The 18,754-nt window shown below is 47.5% G+C and overlaps 1 protein-coding gene across 1 annotated transcript; it reads left to right on the top strand.

Annotated features, from left to right (window-relative positions):
* Window positions 1–830: 830 nt before the first annotated feature.
* LOC308640718 (uncharacterized protein) lies at window positions 831–7,446 on the top strand (the record flags this gene model as incomplete). Its single annotated transcript, XM_081312486.1, has 8 exons — window positions 831–851; window positions 971–1,085; window positions 2,558–2,673; window positions 4,151–4,265; window positions 4,460–4,557; window positions 4,724–4,840; window positions 5,202–5,316; window positions 7,241–7,446. 8 exons carry the CDS (start codon window positions 831–833, stop codon window positions 7,444–7,446), a joined length of 903 nt encoding a protein of 300 aa, XP_081168612.1.
* Between the last annotated feature and the right edge of the window lie 11,308 nt (window positions 7,447–18,754).

Here is an 18,754-nt window from a genome sequence, read left to right as displayed (position 1 = left end):
TGGAAGGTCAGGAAGGAGAGCATAAAATGAGGAAGAGAGAGGCGGGAGAGCAGCAGCATGCCAGGTCTGGGTGGGAGTGGGCCTGCGTGTTTTGGGGTGTGCAGGTCAGAAGTGCAGGAGTGAGTGCTGGGTTCAGAGGAGGTCAGAGAAATATCAAGGGTACAGGCCATCCTCTACTGATTTGGATATTGAGGAAGAGTATATTGAACCGTGGAGGTTGAAGCAGAGGAGTTGGCAGTCATTTTCTTGTGTGTGGGAGGGGATATGTTGCTGGTTGAAGGGAAGGGAGCCATTTTAGAATGATTAGGGTGGGTAGGTGTGGATCACAGACAACTGGGGTCCTTGGAGGGGCCCATTATTGTCCTAGTTTGCATGTATGTGAATAGAGAGTTAGCGGCTCTCTCTGCAGAATTTTCTTGGGTGTTGAGTATCCATCATGAGACTCTGGTGTCCACCTCCAGGGAAGCCATGTTGAACCTCTGCACCTGCTGGGTCCAAACCTCCTGACACCCCAGCAAGCACTGACACTCTTGAGCCCAGCAACTTCCATGCCTATCATTAAAGAGTCCTAGTGTTTGCTGTGCCCTTGCTGTCAGGACCAAAGCACCTACGGTTTGTGCCTGGTCCACACAAAAATGCAGCTGCATCCCAGACCAGAGCAGGGATATGGAAGTCCACTGGACCATCCCTCCCATATTGATGGGACTAGAGTGTGTCTGTACAAAGCCTTTTGCTCCTTATTCCCTTGTCCCTGTAGGGCATAGCAGGTTAAAGCAAACTCTTGTACCAAGATTGGACTAGAGGCTCATAGGAAGACCCCACATGATCACATGAAGGCCTCAGGTAGCAGGGTAACAAGATGGTGCCCTTGTGTTGAGAGCTCTCTTGTCTCTGGTTGTCCTTGAGCACTGTCCTCTGGGTAGCTACTCTCAAATTCCCTGTCTGATGAGCTTTCTTCAACCCTGCTCAGGTGACCTGCCAGGACAGCACTCCAGTCATCATCCGCAGGGCCTTAGATGCACACTTGCTCCAGCAGGAGGATCCAGAAAACTACGAACTTCTGCAAATTGTCTCGAACCATCAGAGTAAGTGGAACCATCAAAGGGTAGGGAGCAGTGAGTCACAGTGGGCTCATGAGAACTTTGAGCCAAAACACAGTGTGCATTGACCCAATGCCCAGGAAGAGTCTGGTGGGACTTGTGCACAAAACAAAGTGTAATGATGGGGCATAAATCTGCAGGTTCTTCATGTTGCCCAGGGGCTGTGGACCTGCCTATCATGTTTTCTTTCCTTGGCCTGAGGAGGCATTGCAAAGCTATTATCCACAAGGGGCCAAGAAGAGAGGCTTCTTTGTCTTGTGTCAAAGAAGACAGACAACCACAGGGTGCCTGTTTTGGCAGCCTTTCCTGACCTAGACGAGTACATGAGAAAAGCAGTTCAATGAAGAATCATTTCTGGCTTCCAATCTTTCTATTCATTGCAAACTGAGTCCACTTACGACCAGAGGCCATTTCTAGAGAGAAGTATGTGGTAGAATAGAGCCCTTTACAGCTTTTAAACACTTCTTGGAGAGAGACAGAGAGGAAGAAGAAGAAGAAGAAGAAGAAGAAGAAGAAGAAGAAGAAGAAGAAGAAGAAGAAGAAGAAGAAGAAGAAGAAGAAGAAGGAGGAGGAGGAGGAGGAGGAGGAGGAGGAGGAGGAGGAGGAGGAGGAGGAGGAGGAGAAGGGGGAGGAGGAGGAGCAGGAGGAGGAGGAGGAGGATTACAAAGAGGAGGATGAGGAGGAGGAGGAGGAGGACGAGGAGGAGGATTGGGAGCAGGAGGACGAGGAGGAGAAGAAGGAGGAGTAGAAAAATGAAAATAATTTGAAGGAGGAGACCATGAATAAGAAGGTCAAGATGACTATAAGAAGAAGCATGAGGAGAAGATGAAGAAGAACAAGAACAAGGAGAAACACAAGGTGAACAAGAAGTATAACAATAAATTGATTAAAAATGTGAATGAGAATTATACTCATGAGGAGAAAATGCAGAAGTAGGGAACTCAAGAGAAACATATTGGTCTGGATGGCACAGCCCTGCTGTGGACATCCTCCACCCACGCTCAACACACCTCCAAATCATATCCCTCAAATTAGTGTAGCCCTGTATGAGTGGTGAATCCACTGGCAAGGTGGAGGCACCCACCATCAAGTGCTATTCCCCAAACCCACCTGTGATCATTGCTACAGTGGGGAGAAAACCTTCAACACATGAGTCTTTGGGGACCAATTCAGATACAAAGTCTAGCTGTTTCTCTTTGGTGGGTCCAACGTGAACTAAGAGGTTCTGGGGTACAATGGGCTATTTCCTTGAAAGGTGTTCCTGTAGTGGACCTCCTGTGCATAGATGGTCCTCAGGGAGGAATCAGTGGGGAGTCTTTGGTGGAACAGTAGCTGGATTCTGGGACTCTCAGGTCTGTGTGTGAGACCTGAGCTGGCAGAGGCTCTCAGTTGTGGGGCATGTTGGGTAGTGTATTCCTTGAGTGTCACCTACCACGCCTCTGCCCCTGCTTCTCCAGAGCTGAGGATCCCTGCTGATGGGAAAGTATATTACGACCTGGATGGAGGAGTGGATTACAACTTTCTTCTTAGGGAAACAGCTGCCAGCAAGTCGTTGAAGGTCAAGCCAAAGGAGGTAAACAGCCACCTTCTTCACTCTTTACTCCTGGTGCCACTCCACATCCTCCAAGGGGACAAGAACCTCAGGTTCTGGATGGATGTTGTAGAATGCCCACAGAGCACACTGCCAGGCTGGGTGGGGTGCAGTTGCTGGGTTTTGCTGATGTTGTCATCCCCCACAGTTCTTGGAGCCTTCTGTGGCAGTGGCATCCAGGATCCCAGCAGCTGTGAGCAGCAGCTCTGCAGTGGCTGCAGGATCATTGCACCAGGCCACCCAAAGCAATGAGTGGTGCATGAGAAAAGTCACCATTAGCAGCTCCTCACTGCTTCCCTCCAGCGAGCAGGTGGAAGACAGCCGCTTTGTTCACGTCCTCCTAGAGGGACAGAGCCTGAGGAAGACAAAGTGCATCCTGGTAACCCGACAGCAGGGCTGCCTCCTGGGTGTCCACACAGTGGAAGGCAGGAGACACAGACAACCCCGGGGCTGTGGTGGGAAATAAAGAAGAGAGAGGTCCGTCTTAAGGGCTTGACCTGAGGAGGGAGAGCATCAGCATGCCCAGAGCCAGTGGTGAGTGGGCCTGTGTATTGTGGGTTTTGCAGGCCAGAAGTGCAGACGGAAGTAATGTGGACAGATGAAGTCAGAGATATGTCCAGGGTGCAGGCTGCAGTGCCTAGAACTTGGTATTCTCAATGAGTGAGGTTGGAGCAGAGGAGGTGGCAGTGACTTGTCCCATGTTTAGGAGGGGATGTGTTCCTGGTGGCAGGGAAGGGAACCTCCTTAGCATGACTAGGTGTGGGAATTTGTGGTCGGGATCCCCTGGGGATCATGCCAAAGCTTCGGAATGTTACCCTCTGCATGTATGTAAATATGGAGCTAAAGGGGTTCTTGTCAGTATTTCTATGGATGTGCAGTAGACACGCTAATGCTGCAGGTGTCCAGCTGCAGAGGAGACATGTTCAGAGACTGCCAGTGCTGAGTCAAGTACCTCATTCCAACCAGACCCGCACCGAGCTTCCAGAGGCCAGGGCCTCTCAAGGCTATCATGAAGGACTCAAGTGCACACTCTTGTATCTGAGTCTGTTTTGTGTAGTGGCAGTCAGGACCAAAATTTTCAGTGCATGTGCCTCTTCCACCCACAAAGGCAGCCTGCATCCCAGAGCACATTTGGTGCGCATGTCCCTGGCCCATTGCTGTCATCTCAGTGAGATGAGAGTGTGTCTGTGCATAGGCAGTTTGGTCCTTTGAGCTGAGTGGAATGTGGCTCCCCAGGGGGAGGGGGATGGCAGGTACAGGGAGATATTTGTTCCAGGATTGTTCTAGTAGCACATTGCAAGAACCCAGGGGGTATATGGAGGCCACACTCAGGTAGCAGGATAACAAGCTTGTGCCCTTATATATGTAGCTGAGGTTTCTCCTGAATGTTTCACCACAGTCTTCTGGGTAGCTCCTCTAAAAGCCATTCTCTGATGATATTTGTCCCACCCTGATCCAGGTGACCTGTCAGGAGACAGTGACGAGCCTCATCCACAGGGCCTTGGACCAAAATTTGTTGCAGCATGAGGATGTGGACAACTTTGAGCTGCTGAGATTGATGTCTGAGAATGAGAGTAAGTAGGACAATCAGACAGTGGGGAGACATGATCCACAGTGGGCTCAGGATAACTCACAGCCAAGAGAAAGTGGGCCTTGGCCCCAAAACACCAAAGTGTGGTGGGCCTGGCTGAAACTCTCAGGGGTTGTGGGTGTTTTGTGGAATAATCCTTGAGTGCCACCTAACAATTCTCTCCACTTCGCTCTGCAGAATTCAAGGTCTCTGACCACTCACTGGTGTGTCTTTTCATGAATCCAGGAATAAAATATTTCATCGTGAGGAAATGCCCCCAGGTCAAGGGAAAGGAGGTAAACACCTACCTTATTCAAGCTGTCCTTGTGCTGCCATTCCACTCCCACCTGAGGAAATAAGAAGCCTCATCACCTGGACACATGTGCTAGAAGCCCATAGAGCCAACTGACAGGCTGGGGTGGCTTTCTGTTTCTGGGTTTGCTGATGTTCCATCCCCCACAGTTCTCAGAATCAACCTGCAAGTCCTCCAGGCTGCTTTCCCACAGGCAGGTGGGAGACACCTGCTTAATCCGTGTCCACTTAGAAACACAAAGTCCAAAGATGGCCAAGAATGTCCTGGTAAGCCTGGGAGCAGGGGTGTCCCCTGGTGCTTACACCTGGGTGGGGAGCAGACACTGGTCCAATACCATGGACTACTCATGCCCTCTTGCATTGGAGCTTCTGGATGATCAGGAGGATAGATGGGAATCAAGAAGGGAGAGGTCAGTGTGAAGGGCTGGAGCTGAGATTAGGGAGAGCAGCAGCTTGTCCACCGCCATGTCTGAGGGAGTCTGTGTGTCAGGTGGCAGCATGCAGTCCAAAATGGCAGGGGCAGGTATGGGTGACAGATGAGAATAGGACAGGACCTAGGTTTCCCACTGTCCTTGAGTAGTCACTTCAAGGCCCATTTCCTGAAGGCCTGTCTCCCATGCTGCTCCAGGTGACCTGCCAGGATAGGGCTCATGACGTCATCCGCTGCACCGTCGAGCTACACTTGCTTACTCAGGAGAAGCCGGAGGAATATGAGCTGGGCCAAATCATCTCTCACCGTCAGAGTAAGTGAGACAGTCAGATGGCAGAGAGCAAGAGTCAGGATGTGGACTCAGGTCAACTCTTAGCACCAAAGAGTAGTCTCTGACCCCCAAGAACACTCCAACAGGGTGTGTTGGGTTCGTGCACAAACACAAGTGCACTTCTTCTGGTGGAAGGTCTTGAGGTCCAATGGTATACCCCAGTGGATATTGCGGCTCCCCACCAGGTGCACTCCCCTGGACATGAACAGGCATACAAAGCTGACATCATTGAGGAGTGAGGAGGAAAGCCTCTTTCCAAGAGCAGTATGCTTTCATGGTCTGGGATACGAGTGGTTTCAGAGCAACATGGGAATGTATGGGCTAAAGATGGAACTGGCATTTTGTGGACTGAAGCAGTACGATTGAAAGCTCTCTGTGTGACCAGAAAACCACTGCCTGGGCAGAGCATTGCCAGGATTCTAGCAAGCAGTAACAGGATGAAATTGTGAAGAAAACACAGCCTGGGAGACAGCCTGAATCATTTGTTTTTGCATAAATTCCATGGTCTTCCGCACCTGAGTCCATTTGCCAAGGAGTGATAACAATAGCCAGGTTATGATCCCTAACTAAAGTCAGATGAGGGCTTCCTGAGCATGTCGGCCACAGTGCTCATCTGATAATAATGCCAGTGCTTTTTCGTTGGTTGGTTGGTTGGTTTTTGTGAGCCAAACACCACAGCAGCCATTATCCCAGCCTATGTACGCTGAAGACCACCATCCCTATGAGTTCTAGGATCACTTGTCTCCTATCTTAACCTACTGTTAGGTTAGTAGAGTCTATGGAAGAGGAAGTCTGTGTGGGTCCTTGGTAGCCTAAGAAATTCATAGCAGAGATCCCCACATCCAACCCAGAAGGGATGGAGAACAGGCTCTAGGTTAGAGGAGGGCAACAGGAAACAGGTGTTCAGAGGAAGGAGAAGCAGGCTGTTGTATTCCCCCACTCGGGGTCATGGCACCACTGGGCCATACACCATGTTGGAGGGAAGCATTCCCTTTGTTGGTCTTTGGAACCATTGTTCTCAGTAGGGCAGCATTTGGAATGTGGCCTCCATTCTCAGAAGCCTGGTTCACTTGGACGCAGGCTCCACCAATGCAGATGCATGGCTCTATTGTGGTATCCATGCTAGTCAGCCTGTCCTCACTGTGGCCATACTTGATTAAAATAACTCAGAGGAGGAATCCTAGTCCTTTTCTCCGGGTTTCATAGCTTTCTCTTTGGTTGTGCACTGAGGCTGTCCATAAATCTCTAGTGTGTGGCAGTGGAGAGCTCCTCAGCCCTTGCCACAAAGGCATAGACTGGGAGAGAGAGAACGAGGCTGGCAGAGAGGGAGAGAGAGAAATATGGAGAGGAGAAGGAGGACCTCTACTTGGAGAATGAGGATTCAGTGGAGCCAACAGGAACAAGGTACTGTTGCCCAGTGCACAACCCTGTTTAGGTCTTCCTCTAACCATGCTCAACTTTTCCTCCAGTCCCTCCCACCTCTCAGTAGTGTATTCATCTTGAATGAGAATTTCATGTTGACATTAGAGCACTCACCATCCAATGCTTCCCTCCAAACCCACCTATGAAGATGACTCATGTGGTGACTGAATCTTCGGCACAGGAGCCTTTTGTGGGAGATTTCAGATGTAAATCTAGTGGTGTGCTTTGGCAGATGCAAGAGGACCTGAGATGTTCTGGAGTCCAAAGCCTTTGGTAGGAACAGACATTAGGTGTGTTGAAGTGCTCTGCCTAATTTTTCCTCAGGGAGGACTGTGGAGGCTGTCTTTGTTGGTATTGGTGCTGAATTGGGGAGCTCTCAGGTGTGTGGCTCTGGCCTTTTCTGGCACAGGCTCTCAGGTGTTGGGGTGTCCTAGAGAGCACCTCCTGAGTGCCACCTTCTTTTTGTACACCCCTCTCTACCCAGAGCTGAGGATTCCAGCGCAGGCCAACGTATTTTATGCCAAGAATCCTCACAAAAAATCCAACTTTGTGCTGAGGAATAGGAGCCTCTCCCTAAAGAATGATGAATGGATCCAGCCTCAACCTCCCTCTGGTCCTGAAAAGAAGGCTCCAGCCCTCCTGAGGATGCTTGCAAAACCATTCTGCTGCTGTGTGCCTGGGCGGGGCTGAGGCAGCCCAGGAATATTTACATTGATTACTATTTGCTTCAAAGTTTGAATCTATAGTTTGCCATTGTCCTTGACCTTGTTTAGTAACACAGTTGTTACTCTATCCTGTATTTGTTGTTTCCATTAATATATTATTATTTTAAAATATATATGTTTTTGTTACCTGATCTACTCTGATGATTTGAGTATACTAAATGTAGCAGTGATTCCTAAAGGACACATCCAAACCAACAGGAAGGAATGTTTCCTTGTATCAGCAAGAACTTTGGTTTTTAGGAGTTTGGCAGATGGCATTATCTGGGTCAGTTTTCCAAAGGGGACAATGAAGTATCAGCTATCATGGTACAAACGCAAAGACACACAAACGCACACACACACACACACACACACACACACACACTAAAGCACACACACTCACTGAGAGATAGATACACAGATGGAGTTGGTCTCTTCTGAAATACTTTGGAGACGTGGTTCTGATTTCTCCCATTTTGGAGTATTTTCAATTGCATCAGGTGTCCTGCAAATGAATCCCATGTCTGAAGAAGACATGCATGTGTACTTCACATGCCACTTTCCACATAACCAGAAGGTCATGATGTGTAATATTTTTCATGCAGCTGTGTTTTGACTGTGAACCATCCCATGAGGTCAGCTGTGGAATTTTCCACTGGTAGCATCACAAAGGGGATCCACTCTTTGCATTTGGGGATATTTCTGATTTTTTTCATTCAAATTGCAATGATCTATCTATCTATCTATCTATCTATCTATCATCTATATACATATATGATTTTTGATCAAAATTGTGCATTTGATGTTAATGAATGCCATGCATCTAGGAATCTGTAGACTCTAGACAATGAATGAATGTGTACTGTTCCCTGGACTATTCTGCAAAGTCCTGTAGCATTTGAGCATGTGTAAGGGCTTCATAGGGCTTGCAAAATGTCCAGGTCAGATGGTCCTGCATGAAGCTGAGTTCCTAGTGGTCTCCTGCACAGCATAAGGGCCAAGAAGAAACCCACTTCCACACAGAAGATGGGAAGCTACCTTATGAAGGTGATTGTAGGTGTGAGACCCTTTTGCTAGGACCCTTTTTCTATTGAGCCAGAACTGTGCTCTGAATGTGCTTGCTGAGAAGAGCTTGCAATTTCCTGACTGAAGCAGTTCATGCAAGCTGCTTCCACTTGCAGGTACAAAGTTTGTTGTCCTTGAGCCCTTTGGTTTGTCCCTGGTTGAACTAGAGTGTGTCAGAAGCACTTGTAATGATTGGCATACATGGTTTCACATTGAAGCCTCTGTGCCATCTGTCAACCACTGATGGCTGCAGGTGCGGCCCCTGCATTTCAATGAGTTTTATGACAAAATAGGAGTTTTGGATTTCAATGAACCTTTGGAGAACTGATCTTCTCAGCATTCCCCTTGCCTCCCCAAGTTGGGTGATGTCAATTATACAGGCTTCCTTGGGAGCACACATTTTATATTGGGCTGGAATTGGACTCTGGATGTGATTGCTGAAAATAGCTGGGGAGTGGGAGAATGGAAGCCGTTTGCTGCAAGCAGTTTCAATTTGCTTTGTTGATTAACTTTGTTGTAAGTGAGCACATGCTATTTTTCTTCTGTGTGACCTAGAAGAAATCAAAACTGCTTCTTATAGGTGACAGGCATGCTTTCACATTGAAGCATCTGTGGCATTGATCAAAAACAGTTCACTCATGTGGGCACCTGCACTTCAAGTGTATGTTGTAAACAAGTGTGACAAATGGATGTCAATGAGACTTTGGAGAACTGATCTTCTCAGCTGGTCCTCTTTTCCCCTGCAAGTTGGTGACGCTAGATTTAAGAGATCTCTTTCTGGCAACCTTTGTGTTTCATGCCTCAACTGTGCTCTGAAAGGGCTGGAGGAGAACAGCTGAGAAGTGAATAAGTGAAGCTGTTTGTGGAAGCAGCTTCAAGTGGCAGAAGCTAACTTGTTCTCATTGAGCACATGGGGATATTTTCCCTGGTTGAAGCAGTGTGAATGAGAACGGCTTCTCAGAGCTGGTAGGCATGTTTGCATTTGGCAAACTTTGCCATCTGTCACCCAGAGTTCCTTTCATGAAACCTGTATTTCCAGTGTTTTCAGAAACGTCTGATGAGTGGGTTTCCATGGAATTTGTGGAATTGTTCTTTTCAGCAGTCCTCATTGCCTTCTCAAAATTGGTGATCCTGGGTGCAAGGACTCTCTTGTCAGCCCACATTGTATTTTGGGCCTGACCTCGGCTCTGAATGTGCTGAGAGTAGTTTGGGAGTGCAAAAGTAAAGCAGTCTCTCAGCAGCTTCAACATTCAGGAGCTCATTTTGTTCTCAGTGAGCACATTGAGGTTTGTCACTACTTAAACCAGTATGAAGAACCACAGCTTCTCAGAGGTGGCAGTTTCCCTCTGAAGCGTCTGTACAATTGGTCAATGCGAGTTCAATGCAGGCAGGCACTTGGATTTCAAGTGAATTCTGTGACAAACAATTAAGCAATAGATTTCAATCCACCTTGGGGAATTGCTCTTCCCAGTGGGCCCACAGTTCTCCTCCAGTTGCTGAACCTAAGTCCAAGGGCTCTCTTGCTAGCACTCTTTGCATATGGGCTGAAACTGTGCTCTGAGTGTGCTTCCCGAAAATATTTTGGAAGTGCAGCACAGAAGAACTTTGGCAAGCAGCTCCCACATTAGGAAATAACATTTTTCTCATCGTGCCCATTGAGCTTTGTGCCTGGCTGAAGTAGCCTTAGGTCCAATGGCTTCTTAAAGCTAGCAGGCACAGTTTCTATTGGAAACAGCTGTGTTCTTGGTCAATGGTAAGTTGGGTGCTGTCAGGCACTTGCAGTTTCAATGAGTTTTTAGAAGAAGGAGACCAAGGGAATACAATGAAACCTTGTGCAATTCATTTCCTAATTAATGTTGGTGATGCAATACCACAGTGGACTTTTGCAATGATACTTTGTCATGATCTTGCAGGAAATGTGTTCTGAATGTGCATCCTGAGATGCATTTGTAGGGGCCAAGCAGAAAAAGTTTGTGCACAAAATAGCTTTGTTCTCAGTGCATACGTGGCGGTTTTTCCCTGGTTGAACGTACAGGAAGCAGAACCTCTTGTCAGAGCTGATGTCACTGTGTCACTTCGAACCATCTATGCACTCAGTAAAGTACAGATCATTGCAGACAGGCTCATGCAATTTCAAGATAGTTTTTAGAATCTGCTTGAGGAATGGATTCCAAAGAATCTTTGAGGAATTGATCCACCCAGCAGTCCCATCGCTTCCTATCTGAGCAAGTGCTCTGAGGTACAAGGGCTCTCCAGCTAGCACACTTCGGATATTCAGCCTGCACTGCTCTCTGAATGTGCTCGGTGAGAAGAGTGTGAAATGCAGAAGAGAAGCAGGGTGTGCAACAGCTTCAATTGCAGGATGTAAAAGTGTTTCTAGAGAGCATATTGGGATTTGGGCTTGGTTGAACTAGTAGGAATTGGAACCCCTTCTCAGAGCCAGCAGTCACGGGCTTTACTTAAAAGTTTCTGTGTCTTGTATAAAGCAGAGTTTGTTTCTCATGGGCACCTTCATTTCCAGTGAGTTTTCAGAAAAAAAAATTGAGAAAAATATTTCAATGAAACTCTGGGCCATTAATCTTGTCAACCGTCCAATGTTCCACGTGAATATTGGTGATGTCCCAAGGGATCTCTGGGTAGAACAATTTGCACTTTGGGTGTCAACGTCGTCTGAACGTGCTGGCTGAGAAGAGCTTGGAAGTGCAGAACAGAAGCATTTTGTGCAGGCTGCTTCCAATTGAAGGAACGGTCTTATTCTCTGTAAGCACATTGAGGTTTGTTTCTGGTTGAAGCTGCATGAAGTGGAACCACTTCTCATAGCCGGCACTCTCAGTTTCTCTCTGAAGCACTGTTCCACTGGAAATTCAGATTCCCTGCATGAAGGCTCCTGCATTTCCAGTTTGTTTTCTGAGTAAGGGGGAACCATTGATTTCAGTGAAACATTGGCAAATGGATTTTCTTCAAAGAGCAGCTTTCCTCTTTAAAGTTGGTGATCGGAGCTACAAGGGTTCTCTTATAGGTACACTTTTCCTATTGGGCCTGAAGTGGGTTCTGAATGTGCTTGCTCAGGAGAGCTGAGAAGTTCAGAAGTGAAGTGGGTTCATCCAGCAGCTTCTACTTGTGGCAGTGTGTTCCCAGTGAGCAATTTGTGGCTGTCCCTGTCTGAACTAGAGTGCCGCAGAATGACTTGTAATAACGGACAGACACAGTTTCACTTTGAAGCCTTTGTGCCATCAGTAAACCTGTTTGTTGCATGTGGGTCCCTGCATGTCCTTTATCACTCAACTCATCCATGTCCTGCACGGTAGTGATTCCCAGAATCAAAAAAAAAAAAAAAAAAAAAAAAAGAATTGTAAAGTGTCTATTGAACACAAAGCTCCCACATAGGCAAGGAAGGCTGTGCTTGAAAACTCCTCAGGCCCGCACGGGTGTCTTCAGCTGAGAGTCTGTAGCAGTTCCTCCTGGGGCCTCTTTTCCAGTGATGCTACCGCCCTGCCCTCGCCAGCTTCCCTCCCTTTCCCATCTTTCCTCTCTCTGGTCCACTCCTCAGATCCCATCCTCCCTTCAATAGGGCCTCATCCAGGCCTCCTCATTCTCCACATTGATGTCTCTCAGCAGGGAGGACTCCTCCATGCTTGGATGGCAGGGCTGTGATCACCTGGAAGGTGGAAATAGGAGGCTTCCAGGGGGCTGGTGGTGTGCCTAGCCAGGGTGCTGGTCACTGCAGTGCTTTTAATCTATGGATCTCAAGGAGCCTTATGCTGCAGATTTGTGTACTTCTGCATCTGTATGCACACAGTTCTTCATGTGGGGGAAAAAGCAGTGTTCTCAAAGTTTGCTTTATATTATACTCAACTGGTAATTTATAAACCTCAGTGTCCCATTTTAGCCCAGAGCCATTCCATCAGCCCAGGGCCAGTGGGTGGTCCAGCGGTCAGTACTATGCACAGCTCCCACGTGGCTCCAGTGTGCAGCTGAATTTGAGAGCTAGTGTACCATAGGATTTGCCCTTGAGGTTAGAATTCATTGACTTCCTCTTCTGTCATTTGACTGGTCAGGAAGTCTCATTAACTATCTGTGAAATCTTCAAGTTATCCATCTCTGATCATTTCTACCCCTGATGGCACCTGGTTCAACAGCTTGTTGTTGGGTGGGGTCAGTCATAGGCAGTCCTGTGTCACAGAGAAGGACAGGAAGACCATAATGTGGAATGGTGGTGTAGAAAGTAAGGGGTGGGGCCAGAGCCCACACTGTGGTTAGGGTAGGGAAGGGATCTGAAGAGACTACCTTGAAAGCGAGCTCTGGCTGCATTAACCAGGAATCAGGGCCTGGAAATGGAATCCATGACAGGGCTTCTGACTAGAAAGGCCACATCTTTCTGGGCTCAGTGGGAGGTCCATCGAGGCAGAGGTAAACAGAGAGGATGCAGGAGAGGGGGATGGTCTAGATCACAGAGCAGCTCCATCATCATATCTTAGAGAATGGATTTTTTTTCTTCCAGTTTTTGGTAAATGCTAATTCATTCACGTGTTACATTCAGATCCACCTGGTCCGTTGCAAAGGCCGCTCAACCACCACAGGCAGTCATATCTTGGTGGATGTGTGCATTCTAAAAGGAGGTGAGGTTGGCGCCAATAGAGTGTGTGGGCACTCAGGCATTGGCAAGCTTGCTTTGGAGAGTGAATCTTCTAAATGTTATTGGGCTGGCTTTTGAGAGCTCCTGTGGTTTGGCTAGATGTAGAATTCTTCCACACAACTAAGCCTGATGTACATTTTAGAGAGCATTTTCACTGAGGAGAAGGTTGGGGGTGTGGAGCCGTGAGCAGTAACATCTATCATGTTTCTCACCTGGACTTGGCTACCTACAACTGGTGACAGTGTTTTGCTACTGCTGAGCAATACTGAACAGGTCTCTGGGCCAGTAATCCATTGCTGAACTACATCACCAACAAAAATACATTGAGTGAAGGTGAGGACCAGAAGAGCCCGGGAACCACCTGACAGCAGCCCTGAAGTCCTGAGCTCTGGCACATCATATGCCTACTCAACTGTGTATCAACCTCTTCCTGGGCTTATTAGAACTGTGTACCAACAGGTGTCCTCAACTTTCAGAAGCAAATGCAGAATGATAGAATCTTCTCTGAGGACACTTTTCAAAGTTTTATTTGCAGCACATCTTCTAAGTCTTATTTGCAGCACATCTTCACTGGAATGAGTAGGCATTCGGCATTCTGTTGTACTTAAAATTTCATGAGATTCTACCCCTACTTGGTAGGTTGTGTGAAAGAGACTTGGCCTGAATGCATTTTATATGCCAAAATATGGCTTGTCTTTTCTCCTAAACCTATCAGGGCAGTCAGAGCAGCCAAGGAGAACTAAAAACAGGCATAAAATGGCCAGACTTGGATCATTGCACACCTTTCTAGAACCTTCTGTCTTGCTCTGGCTTTCCTGAGGTAAAGTGTGGGGACTCTGTGATCCAGATTTGTTAGCAAGTAGTTTTCTTGGGAGGCGATGCTAGAAAACTCCAGGTGGGAACAGGAAGTGATTAGGAACTGGAAGACAGGGTGTACCAGCCAGTTGTTGTCACTAAGTGACTGAGCACAGTCCTTATAAGGAGTGCTGGGGGTCCATGTAGATCATGCTACTAATAGAAGCCCTCTTACAGGGTGAGAGAGCTGGGGTGTTCTCCACCCACTCCTGCAAGCCATGGTGGGAAGCTGCTGCTGGCCTGCACTGTAGGTAAATGGGCCATGGTGCTGGGGGCTGGAGGTCAGCTGGGGTGAGAAGAAATGGCACAGTGCTGGACAATGTCATCCAGCTTTGAATCCCCAGACTGGGATCTTTAGCACGACAAGGACAGCGACTGTGCTCAGTGCAGCGTCTACTTCTCAGCATACTGCCAGGCACACTGCAGACCTTCTTCAATACCCGTGGAATGCGCTGGCTCGCCCCAGCCCTGCTCCAGGTCTCTTGGCTATGCTCACTCTGCAAGTCTATTCTAGTGTATGCAACTCAACTATTCTAGTGTATTCAACTCTTGCTTCTATGTTTTTCACTTTCCCGAATTTTGTCCTCTCTCTCCACACTCCTATGGTCACTCTGCCTTCTTCCCAGAGGGCTGTCTGGTGGGGCTGTGGCAGAGAGATCTCATTACTACCAGAGATGGAGTTTCTAAGACACGTGCTCTGCTGCTTAGGATTGTCTTCAGCATAACGTGAGGTAGAAGGTTTGAAATTAGGATTGTCCTCCCAATCTTAAGGCATGTCATCCCTGTGTGCACACCAGGAAGTGCCCTGGGAAGAAAGGCAGATGTGGGTTTGGAATCAGAGACCAGCATGAGAAGAACACTTTCACTGCTTACTAGACAATGACCTTGAGCATGTTCTGTAACCTCTTGTGGCCTCAGTGTTTCCATATCTGAAATGGGGATAATTGTATGCCTGTCTTCAGGAGGGGAATAGAAAGAATCCTATAAATAGATGAAGACACCTGGCATCTGTGAAGCACCCCCGCCCCCATCATTAGTCTTTCCAAGATTTTCTAAGCATATGTTTATTGGCTGTTGGTTACAACATGCCTGCAGATCTATCTGAGGTCCTGTCTAATCCAGAAGGACGGAGAAGCTCACTTTTGCCCAGTTGCCACATTTGCAAGGACACCTTCTAATAGAATTGGATCTAGGAAGCTGGTGTCCCTTTGCAGAACATACAGGATCCACAGCAAATTCAAGCCCCTGTGACAGAGGGCTTCTGCTAGTGTCCTCATGTCCTCATGGGCACTGCAATGCCTTTCTCCACCTATGTTCATTGAGAGCCTGGTCCAGGCCAGGCCAGGGCTCCCTGCTGAGGATGTGGCAGAGAATGACGCACATGCCTCGCTGGCTTGTAGGGGACTCAAAAATCGGGGGCAAGACAGGCCAGTGATGAAGACAAGACCAGTTAGTTGACTTGTCCGAAGGTCTTGGAGCCAAGCACTCTTCTAAGCACCTTATCATAAAAGCTTCCTCATCCCTCAATAGTTGCAGGAGGAGCAGTGCTTTGGTTGTCCCCATTTTCCATAGGTGACAACTGAGGCACTGAAAGATCAGGTCACTTGGCCAAGGTCAATGAGATAGCACAGGGGGAAGTGTTGGCTGCAAACCCTCCCAGGTGGCTACAGCTTTGGGCTCTTTATCCCCCACGGCCTGCAACCTCTTGGTCATGCTGTGGCCCCTGTGACTTGTCTACAACCAAATAGTGATTGACTGCAGGGCCTTTCCCGAGTCCTCTTCCTCCTCAGAGTGCCTCTGTCTCACAGAGAGTTAACCAGTTTCCTGGGCCCCACTGGAGCTCCTGGTTTTGCCAATCTGGGGTGGGGTCTGAGAATGTGTGTTTGTAACAAGGTCCAAGGTAACCCTGAAGGTGATGGGTCTCAACACAGGTGACTTTCCCCCTCCCCTGGGGTCATTTGACAATGCCTGGAGACCTTTGAACTTATCACAAGTCAGGGGTGCTGGTGCACAACTCAGGTAGAGGCCATGGGTGCTGCTGAATGTCTACACTGCACGGGGAAGACCTCTACAGACTAAGAAGGATTTGGCCTGATGGGCCATGGGTGCCAAGGTGGGGAACCCAGTGTGGAGTACAAGCACATGAACTTGGGTGTGTGAAGGTATGGCCTTGGGGCTTGTTACAAACGTGGCTTCTGTCAGTGCAAAACCTCAGCACCTCTGAGTGGCAGCATTTCTAACAAGCTCTGAGCAGGGATGCTGGTGCTGCTGACCAAGCGACCCCACTTTGAGTAGCCAAAGTGAAGTGGAGTTCTTAGGACACCATTAACTCCTCAGAAATGCAAAGTGGACATCTCCTGTGTTAGATCAGAAGAAAAGAAACTCTGAGTTGGAATAATCCCCTTTCAACTCACCTAGTTGCAAGTTTGCCCCTAAAGCAGCACTGAGACAGCGGGGCCAGGTGGGGAGGAAAGCTCCACTCCTCTCCTAGCCGCAGGCAGAGGCCTGCTGAAAATTAGGAGGGTGCAGAGGTGGGTGAGAACTACCTTGCTTCAGTCCCCAAGCACCCAGTCAAGTCTATTGTCACCTGGAGTGGTGGCTTTTTTCCAGGGCCCATGCTAGCATTGGGGTTTGCATCTGCCTGACTTTCAGTTCTGTGAATGGAAGGTGGGAACTGGCTGCTTGAGACACGGTTGCTCTCTTGGGAGAGGGTATGGGAGAAATGACAGGACGCCCAGCCCTCCAGAGCCCACACCCCTGCCCCTGTGATAAATGGCAGCATTAACAAGGTTTGCTTGAGAGGGTCCCCACAGATTTGTGACTTCCCATGTCCGCCAGCAGATGTCACTATGGCTGGCAGAACAGAAGGCCTTTCAAGAGTGAGCTGGGGTGCGGGGAGCAGAGGGGGGAAAATGGCATCAAATAGAAGGCAGAAGCCAAAACTACCCTTGGCCCAGCGGGATATGGTCCATACTATCATTTTAGGAATGGGAGACATTCTCCCATAAACCCACTATCTGGTCATGTCATTGAGGTCCAGCTTCTGAGATTTAGGCAGAAACTCTGCAATGAAACACAAAGTTCCTGGCTTCTCTCAACTAAAAAAGTCTCCAGGTTTTGGCTCCTGGCCTATATGTATCATGAAACATTTTCTTGAAGGAAACAAACACTTTGCACTGAATAAACATATATTTGATGTACCTTACCCAGAGACATCATATTGATGGGTTGTACATTGCTGGTGGGACTGCAAATTGGTGCAGCCAATTTGGAAAGCAGTATGGAGATATCTTGGAAAGCTGGGAATGGAACCACCATTTGACCCAGCTATTCCCCTTCTCGGTCTATTCCCTAAAGACCTAAAAAGAGCATGTTACAGGGACACTGCTACATCGATGTTCATAGCAGCACAATTCACAATAGCAAGACTGTGGAACCAACCTAGATGCCCTTCAATAGACGAATGGATAAAAAAAAATGTGGCATTTATTCACAATGGAGTATTACTCTGCATTAAAAAATGACAAAATCATAGAATTTGCAGGGAAATGGATGGCATTAGAACAGATTATGCTAAGTGAAGCTAGCCAATCCCTAAAAAACAAATGCCAAATGTTTTCTTTGAGAGTAACTAATAACAGAGTTGGGAGGAAGAGCATGAGAGGAAGATTAATATTAAACAGGGGTGAGAGGTGGGAGGGAAAAGGAAAGACAAGGGAAATTGCATGGAAATGGAAGGAGACCCTCATGGTTATACAAAATTACATACAAGAGGAAGTGAGGGGAAAGGAAAAAATAATACAAGGGGGAGAATTACAGTAGAGTGGGTAGAGAGAGAAGAGGGGAGAGGAGGGGATGGGGGATAGTAGAGGATAGGAAAGGCAGCAGAATACAACAGACACTAGTATAGCAATTTGTAAAACAGTGGATGTGTAACCAATGTGATGCTGCAATCTGTATACGGGGTAAAAATGGGAGTTCATAACCCACTTGAATCAAAGTGTGAAATATGATATGTCAAGAGCTTTGTAATGTTTTGAACAACCAAAAATAAAAATTAAAGAGAAAAAATATTGATTCATTTTACAAATTCAGCAGCGTATTCTGAAATTCCTTTGTATACATATAATTTTACCCATTTTTCACAATTATTTGATAGGTGTCATGGATGTTTTAATTGTTAGAATTTGTGTGGGGTGTGTGTGTGTGTGTGTGTGTGTGTGTGTGTGTGTGTATGAGGTTTGGAAACAGGGCATAAATTTGGCCTTCTTCATGGGCCATGTTAGTATACACAACTGCTAACACATGCTTAGCAGTAATTATAAGTCACATTTCCTTTCTTTAATCTTTCCCTGAAGATGTGCCTTCCATGTGTAAAGACAAGTGTTTTCAAAGGTGACTCTCTGGACAGATCTTTGGGCTCAGGTGGTCAGTGTTCCAAACTGTGCCAGAAAACGCCAAATCTGATTTCACAGGCTGGGCTGTCCTTAGCTCTGGCCTCCCAATTTATTCCCCTTCCTGGCTACACAACCCATGAGACTTGCCAGAAAGGAAGAGCCATGGAAGACTTTAAGGAGGACAGCCACAGGATCCTCTTTGCTCCTAGCCTCTTGAGAAAATAATAAAAACAATAACATCAAGCAAACACATGGTCTAGAACCTTCTTCTGTAAATAATTAGTATTTACCATATTGATATGTGTGCCGTGGTCCAAATTTTATTTGGGTGTGTGTATGTG

This window comes from Spermophilus citellus, assembly GCF_964194105.1.
Source record: "Spermophilus citellus genome assembly, contig: SCAFFOLD_94, whole genome shotgun sequence".
NCBI classification, from domain to species: Eukaryota; Metazoa; Chordata; class Mammalia; order Rodentia; family Sciuridae; genus Spermophilus; species Spermophilus citellus.
Note: the sequence above shows the minus strand (reverse complement) of the source record. Positions and strands in the feature narration are given on the sequence as shown.